Source organism: Chrysochloris asiatica, unplaced genomic scaffold, assembly GCF_000296735.1.
Source record: "Chrysochloris asiatica unplaced genomic scaffold, ChrAsi1.0 scaffold00010, whole genome shotgun sequence".
In the NCBI taxonomy this organism is placed as follows: Eukaryota; Metazoa; Chordata; class Mammalia; order Afrosoricida; family Chrysochloridae; genus Chrysochloris; species Chrysochloris asiatica.
In genome coordinates, this window is record NW_006408528.1 from 7779516 (window position 1) to 7788629 (window position 9114).

The 9114-nt window shown below is 39.9% G+C and overlaps 1 protein-coding gene across 6 annotated transcripts in view; it reads left to right on the top strand.

The window, feature by feature from the left end:
* Positions 1 to 9114, top strand: part of ICA1 (islet cell autoantigen 1, 69kDa) — a 203924-nt gene that overhangs the window by 139921 nt on the left and 54889 nt on the right. For all 6 annotated transcript variants that reach the window (XM_006834254.1, XM_006834252.1, XM_006834251.1 and 3 more), the window contains 2 exons: positions 2227 to 2352; positions 2896 to 2994. In XM_006834254.1, coding sequence (XP_006834317.1) covers positions 2227 to 2352; positions 2896 to 2994 — 225 coding nt within the window. The remainder of the gene's footprint in view (positions 1 to 2226; positions 2353 to 2895; positions 2995 to 9114) is intronic.

Genomic DNA, 9114 nt, shown 5'->3' on the forward strand with positions numbered 1-9114 from the left:
CTCAGGCATATATAATAATTTACACCACAAAAGGACACATTCTGCAAGTCAGCCTCCTGGTCACCAGCTCTTAGTCCCTCTCTTCCCAGGAATCTAGAGTCCTCAGCTGCTCCCTCTCTCCACTTCCCCATTGCTGCCTCCATCTCTGGTGTCGCTGCTTCTCTGGATACAGTCTCACATTCCGCTTGTGCTCTTCTCCCTTGATGGTCCTAGGGTCCTTTGTTTCTGAACTGTAAGATTAACTGCTCCCCGGTTTTTGTTACAAAACTTCTACCTTTACAATTGTGACAGTCGCAATTAGTCATGGTAACAGTTATTCACTATTGAATCACAAGAATCTTAGCCCCTTCTCTTTTAACCAGACTCATCTAGACAAGATGAAAACTATTCAGTGGGGACTCTATCTTCCCCCATACACTCTTAAACTAAACTCCCTCTAAAAACCTTGTAAGCCAGTCACTTCATGCCTTTATCGCCCCCTCATTTTAGGTAGTCAATGTCTAAGTTGCCCTACCCTATCTACCCTGTGTACAGAGGGGATAGCATCAGTACTTGATGTGAAGACTCCTTACCTCTGTGTTGGTATTTAGAGTTACTATCTGCATAGTGGTTACAAATCGGGTTGCTAACCTCAGGGTCAGCAGTTCGGAACTACCAGCTGTTCCGTGGGAGAATTATGAGGCTTTCTGCTCCTGTAAAGATTTGTAGCCTCGGAATCCATGTGCAGGGTCACTATGAGTCAAAGCCAACTCCATGGTACTTAACAGCAACAACAACCTCCATGAGTATTGGTCAAGTTCATCAAATTGTAGCAATTTACCCTCATTTCCTTTATCAAAAATTGTTTTTTTCTTTTTTTTTTTAAAAATCTTTCTCTAGTTGAGTTCTGATTATCAAGCCATTGAGGCTAAGTCAAATGGGTACTCTCTGCAGGTTTGGGTGTTCTTGTGCATCTCCCCTCACTTCATATCAGCTGGATGCTTCACTCTCAGCTCTAACCCTCTGTGGCTATGTCCTTGTCCGACTTCGCCATTTTTAATGTAACCAAATTTAAATATTAAAGTTTTAAATCTATTGTCAAATAGGGGTCCTGGTGTGATGCTGTAGGATAAGCACTGGACTGCTAACCAGAAGGTTGGTGGTTCAAACCCACCAACTGCTCCTTGGAAACCTTATGCAGGGTCTCTATGAGTCAGAATCAAAGTAATGGCACTTCAAAACAACAACATCAAATAATTTATAGACTAGATGGCTGCATTTTCCCTTAACTTAGTCAATCCCTGAATTAGTATATGATTCAACATGAACGGAGGGTTGCTAGTAGATATTTGTTGTTGTTATTGTTAAGTGCTGCCGAGTCAATTCCATAGCAACCCTGTATATATAGGGTTTCTAAGGAGCAGCTGGTGGATTTGAACCACTGACCTTGCAGTTAGCAGTCCAGTGCTTATCCTATCATTGGTAAGTTTTTATGAGGAATCCTGGTGTGCCACTGCAGTGTATGTTAGTGAATAATAATAAGTTGAAAGTTTATGAGTTTGTTTTTTTAAATGATGTCAGAATGTCTTCATGTAGTATCCTGAATTAGATCCTGGAACAAAGAAAAGGAAATGAGTGGGAAAATTGGTCAGGAGGATTGTGTCAATGGTAATTTCTTAATTTTGACAAACATACTATGATTATGTAAAATGTTAACATGAAGGAGTGCTATCGGAAGACATCCTGCTTGTTTCCAGACTTTTCTCTTGAGATGAGAATAATTTTTAACTTAAAAAAAATAATTGCCGTTGAGTTAGTTCTGACTCATGGCAACCCTGTAATTGTGAAAGTAATCCTGTCCTGTGCTCCATAGAGTTTTCAGTGGCAGATTTTTCCAAAGTAGATCACCAGGCTTTCTTCTGAGGCACCCCTGGCTGGAGTCAAACCTCTAACCTTTCAACTAACAGCCAAGTCCTTAATCATTTGCATCATCCAAGAACTTGAATTTTAACATTAGAAAAAAAAAAAGTTTTCACTTACAATGGTAAAAATGTATTCTAGAATCGTGATGTGCAATCTTCTCATTTTGGTCCTCTGGAGTTAAAAAGTGGATATTGTAAGATCTTCCCACTTGCTTTGAATATTCAAGGGTGTTTTTCTTATACAAAGGAGAAAAGTCTAGTATTAATTCCTGGTCACCTACAACTTTCAGAGAGGTTTTTTTTTTTTTTAATTCTTCTTTTATAGGTACAAACACAAGTACGCCTTGCCAAAAAAAACTTTGACAAATTGAAGATGGATGTGTGTCAAAAAGTGGATCTCCTTGGAGCAAGCAGATGCAATCTCTTGTCTCATATGTTAGCAACATACCAGGTAACAAAGCAATGTTAGTTACAATGCCCCAAGAATGTCCAGAGCCTTGTTGTTGTTGTTGTCAAGTGCTGTTGAGTCGATTCCAAATAATAGAGACCATGTTTAGGATTTCTGAGGCTTTTAAATTTTCACAGGAGCAGAAAGCCTCATCTTTGTCCCTCGCAGAGCAGGCTGGTGGGCTTGAACCGCAGACCTTGTTGTTCACAGACCAGTGCCTGTCACATAGAGTCATGGCACTCCCTGAGCCTCAGATAATAAACAGTGTATGAGGATCAGAGAGGACAGGCTCAAAGAGGATGGAGAGTGGTCCAGGTGGTAGGAGCAGCCTAAGCCACGGGAAGCAGTGTTGTGATGAATTGTGGGGGCATGTCATTTGGCTGAAATACAGGATGCAGATAGGGGCATGATGGCAAATAAGGCTCAGAGGTGAGTTGGATCCTATTTTGGAGAACCTTAAAAGCCACAGATGGACTCACTCCCTGCAGCTCCTGACTAGAACTGGGCATTCACAACATCATAACTTTACTGTCTCTGTCTTTCTAGACCACTCTGCTTCACTTTTGGGAGAAAACTTCTCACACCATGGCAGCTATCCACGAGAGCTTCAAAGGTTATCAACCATATGAATTCACCACATTAAAGGTATGAAAGCTACAGTGCCCTTTAGAAAATATTTTTTTTTAAGTAAAGTTTTGTTTATATCACAAGCAGTGTCTGTGGCAGCAAGTGTCTTCATTCCAACAGACTCCAAATATCAAAGAGAGACCTAACTATACCTCTGGAAGGGACTTTTTTTACTGCTTCAGTATTCAGTAAAATGATTTAAAAAAAAAAACAGGTTGAACCTTAGGATATGTTTTACTGAGAGATGAATTTTTGTGGTGAGCTTCCCTTTTAAAGTACTTGTGTGGCATTGCTAAAGAGAAGATTACACAAGTCCAGTGTACTCACTACTTTTCAACTATTAAATTGAAGTATACTCACTTGAAAAATTGTCTTCCTTCCTCCCTTACTTACTTAAGATAAATATTGATTGCCTCTGAGAGTACCATCCAACATAGGATTGGATTTTTCCATAGGAGCATAGTAATATTTTCTAATTGGAAAAGCAACATTAAATTCAGTGATGTCTTAATTCAAAAGAGACATATAAGTACAATGCCAGGTTCTCAGCATTGCAGCTGAAGCTGGTATTATTTTCGCTCTAATAATTGCTGAGGGTGAGTGCATATCAAAATAAAGATGTGATATGGCTTCCAAAATGATTTTAAGAATTGAGAGAAAAATGGGTCTTTGTTGCCATGTCCTACCTTTGAAAGAAAAAGGACTAGGCAAGAAACAGAGTTCACCTTGAAATCATTTCACTTCTAGTTTTCACACAGTTTGTGTCTCATCCCCTTGCTTTATGAAGGTTTAAGTTTTATTTTTATTTTTGTCTCAAATGCTTCTTTGATTTTGAGATGTTTTAAATACTACTGTTGTTGTTATTAAGCACTCTAGTGGGTTCCAACTCATAGCAACTCTGTATAGGGTTTCTGAGGAGTGGCTGGTGAGCTTGAACCACTGACCTTGCAGTTCAGCGCATTAACCCACAGTGCCACACCAGGACTCCTTGAATACTAGTACATCTACAAAAATACTAAGACAAAAACCTTTTGAGACCTTGTACCTTTAGGTGAAGGTCCTGAGAAAAAAACAAAACAACCCACCCATTTTGTGATGCACCTGAACTAACTCCAGACAGGACAACTGGCCCTGGGGCTCCCGAGCGCCTTCCTCATAACCCCCTCAGCTGGTCAACAGTCCATTTGTTGGGACTCACTGACATGCTGCGTAGTGAACACATTCAGACTATGTCCTTTTGGGCTCTGACAACTGGACTATAAACCCGTGAGGAGAGGGACCCCCCCTATTTCTTGCATGTCTTTCATGTCCAGCCAAGTGTTTTACATACAGTTAGACCTCAGCCTTCCTCTTCACCCTGGCTGTGTTGTTGCTAGAGATTACATTCCTCCCTATGATTTACGGCTGCTTTCAGCACCTTCAGAGGCAGCCATCCTGAGCAAGGTAAATTGGCAAAACGTATTACAACTCACGCTATTCAAAATTCTTACATGGGTCTGAGCAGAATCCTGTGGATTACTCTGTAAATCAGAGTTCTAGGCTTTAGGGTGTGAATGTGAATCTGACTTTATTTGATAATAAATACAATTTTAAAGGTTACCTGCTGTGTTTTAAAAGACAACTTGTATACCTAACACAAATTAGCTGGGATGGTGATGAAACAACGCCTGTATCAAATGTAGTTCAAAAGAACTAAAGGATTGAATTCAATGAATAATAAGAATGATATAAAATCTTAAAGTTGACATTGTGCCACAAACATGTAAGAATCCGTACATGTCTCTCTGGCCTCCTGTACTGAGTGAAATATGGCTCCTTAATTTTTGCCATGATTTATGTCAAGCAGAGAGGATCAAGCTGAATATGTTTGAGATTTCTGGGCAAAGAATTTAGTGATGGTTTAATGGCAGTTGTTAAGGACATAATTGTAAGTATTTTATGATTTTAGGCCTGTGACTATCCATTCATTGCCTTTTAGATCGCCAGAGTCTTCCTTAATTCATGGTTTAATTGTAATGTAAACCTAGTAGGAGTAATATGCCTATTAAGATGTAATAGTTTATAATATTAAGAATGTGAATGTCCACAAACCAACCAAATAAACTATGTTTTTATTGCCTTTTTAGAATGCTATTCCTTTAGGCTTCCAGTTATGACATCTAATATTAGAATTTCAGGGAAATAGCTAGTTTATTTCTTTCTGTGACCTTGCATCTTATATAATAGACTCCTGTTATTATACAGATCATTGAGGACATTGCATATCAGGTGGTGTCTCTGAAACATGACAGTGAAAACCATTAATACTTTATGTTTTATGTCTAAGCATGAAGATTCTACTTGAGTTCCAACCCTCTTGTACCAGTGTATAGATTTTAATTAAAGACTTTATATTTATAAGACTTTGGTTTAATTAAGCCATCTTTCAGTATATATGATTTTCTTTGGAAGTAGCATTGTGTATGAACAATGGGTATTTAGATTTAAAATAAATGTTATCACAATTTATTTGTCCCTGGGTTTACCTAAGTAAATAGCCCTTTAAATGCCTTTTGGGACTCTGACTGGAAAGAAAACATTGTCTTTGGAGAGTTTTGCCAAGCTCTGTTAATGAAAAGCAACCCATTTGTTTTCTTTGCTTTAGGGTGTATTCTGAGTGTGTTAGTAATTGTGCCATTGCAGCTGTATTTCCTGACTGTTAGTTTTATGCTTGATGAAGGATGATAATTAATGTGTTAAACACTTAGTGCATCCTGTTTAAAGGCAAGAGTCTTTGCTGCAGAATTACAGGGATATAACTGATGCCCCAGCAGTTCAAAGTTTTACTTTTATGAATCTTTCCTAGAAAAGGGGCAGGCATTCTTTCCCCAAATAATTATTTCAATAAAATTAAATTGCATCTCTAGCTCATATAACTTGAAATGTATCAGAATGACTGTTTTGACATTCTGTGAATATTTTGGACTATATGATCATTCTTAAGTAACACAACTATGGCTGTTTTATCCAGGCCTAAGAGTCCTATGAGTCAGAACTGACTCCACAGCACACAACAACAACAAGAGTCCTGGTGTGGCGCTGCAGGATAATGAATGCACTAGACCATAAGGTTGGTGGTTCAAACCCACCAACTGTTCCTCAGAAACCCTTTAGATGGTCACTATGAGTTGGAACTGACCCAACGACACTTAACAACCACAAGAGACACTGTAAGATAAGCATTGAACTGCTCAACAAAAGGCCAGGGGTTAAAACCTGACAGTTGCTCCTCAGAAGCCCCTATCCAGTGTCTCTGAGTTGGAACCGGCTCAACAGCAGTATGATTATATTGATTCTACATTTATTAACATATTCCTTTAACGTTTAATTTTAGTATACATAGAATAGGTTTTTGTAGCATTTTAGCTTTATGGGAAAGAGCTTCAGAATTTAACATTACAAAAATATTTGTCATGAACTCCGATTAATGTGTTAAATGTACACTCACTCCATGTCATCTCGGAATATCTTTGACATGTGAGTAATTGTTAAGTAATGAGGACAGGAATAGAAAGTTACTAGTCATATCTTGAAACACTGTCACTGTTTTAGAGACAGTAATTTAGAGTTAGTTTAAACCATTTTTTAAAAACGAAATGAAATTTTGCTAGAAAAGAAGTATCCTGTCTTAAACTACCAAGTCTCAGATGTGGCCAAGTTTCCTTCATCCTTCCAAAATATCCACTTACAGATTTCCACACAGATCCAGAACAGGCACCAGCAAAACAAAGCAAAACAAAAATAACAAGCCCTTGGAGTCAAGTGGCTCTTCCTTGGAAAGCCCCCATGTTGACTGTGGACAGAGTTTCTGACTGTTCATATTGCGAAGTGAGGGTAAACTTTACCCCTTGCAGCAATGGAAATCTTCATCCTGGAGCTGAGCACTTGCATTTTTAAGGCGATTACAATACCTGTCAAATATCACAGTGTATTCCTGGGACATACACTATTCCACTACTAGCTTTTGGAAGGGAAGTCAGGTTTTCTGTTTTCCTCTTCGTGTTAAAGCAGAGTATGTTAGCGGAAACTCTGGAGTCGATGAACTTGGCTTTAAATCTGCTTCTACTGCTTCCCTGCTGTGTGATGGAGGTGAGGGTGGTAGTGAGGTGGTAAAGATGATGGTGGTGTGGCAGTAGCTGTGATGATGGGTAAGATGGTCATTGTGGCTGGAGGTGCTAGTAGTCAGAATGACAATGGTCATTGAGGCAGCAATAGCATCATGGGGCCAAATGTATCAAGAACTTTAGAACTGGTCTTGAAGCTAACCAATGAGAACATGGGGACAAGAGGGCTTGTTGCAATGCAAGGTTTTGTAGCCCAGCTTGAGTTACTTTCTTACTGTCTTTCTTCATTCTAGATGATTGGTTTTGCAGTAAATGTCACAGGCTAGATGGGGAATGTCAGGGAGTAGGCAGTCTCACCATTGTTCTGGCAGCTCCATTTCCAAACTTGTCCTTCAACACTGTAGGCCCTGGGCTGAGTTCATGAATTCCCACCAATGATAGGAGAGGGCTGGGCAGGCATGCAAGCAAGAAAGGTGAGAGACTTCCATCCCTACAACAGGGCTAATTCCAAACCACGCAGCTTGGCTTCACAAGTGACTCTTGATCTGTGCCAGAATTTTAACTCTAAGGAAACCTGAATCTGAAAACATAACTGTATGTTCAAAAATAACCATTGAAACAGATGTGCTGATGTTCTCTCCTTTCCTCCTGGGGTCTAGGACTTAGCACAGTTACATGAAGCATCATTCTAGAGACCGAAATATTTTTAGCTTTCAAAATTCAAAAAACATCCTTTTCTAAATTGTGTTTCTCTCAAATCTGTATGCCTAGCAGCCTTATTTCACCCACCTCCACATTTCTCAGTTAATCACTTGAACATTTACTGACAGGCCACATGGCTCTGTAGTTACTTGCTTTGAAAATAAAGCCATAATAGTTTTTATGAAAATTGGGTAAATATCTCTGCAACGCTATTCTAGTTAACAGTCTCAACATGGCAATTACTCAGTGGCGAGCATCCAGAATATTCTCTTGAATTTCAAGTTTTCTCTCAGAGTCATTACAAGGCATTTTACAAAGCTCTTTTTTTCCCCCAGCAGCTTCAGGCCAGACCATGGGAAGAGCAAATTGGAATGCATAGAGGTCCCTGGGTGAAGAGGCAATAGAGGGATTGACCACAGTACCACTGAATCTGAGGTGTCCAAGCCATCCTATGATTTTGTCCTCAGGGTGACTGGTGTCTCTTCTCCCAGGCAGCTAGAGTTCAGTCCCTCCCTCATTCCCTCACTCCCTCTTGAGGGACAAAGGGAAAATAATTTTCTGTGGGTAGTTACTGTAAACCAGGCAGTCTGCTACAAGTTAGGTGAAATAATGTCTAGGAGAGCTTGTCATACAGAGTATATGACTAATTATCACTACTGCTAAATTCAATACAGAAAGTGTCTGCTGGTGGTGGTAGTTTTGTGCTGTGGAGTCAGTTCTGACTCAGAGACTCTGTACAGGGTTTTGAGACTGTAAATCTTTACAGGAGCAGAAAGCCTCATCTTTCTCCCATGGAGTTGCTAATAGATTCAAACTGCTGATTGTGGTTAGCAGCCTAGTTTGTAATCCAGCACACTACCAGGGCTCCTTATACAAAGTACCTGTGTTCTAGCTAATCCTCAGAATATCCTTGGAAAGTAGAATATACTTGTATTTTAGGTGAAGAGATTGATACTATGAAAGATACAGTCATTTTACCAAGGCCACATGGCTGGTAGATGGTAGATCTAGACTAGGGAAGCCCATTGCTTTTCCACTCTGCCATGCACTGCTTCCCACTGTCTCCTAGGGGACACTTGTCTTGCAATCCTGCCCTCTGACTATGTCCCGGGGGTGCAGGGGGTGGTGCATGGGGAGACTATAGTAGGGGTTGCAGGAGAAAGCACATGTCACCTTAGGAAAAAACAACTGCTAACATTCAGTATAGACATAAAACCAAACGGCCACCACTCATCTGTCTGTCGTGCTGTGGTGGTTTGAGTTGCTGTGATTCTGAGGGCTATGCCACCGGTGTTTTAAATAACCAGCAGGGTCACCCATGGTGGAAAGGTTT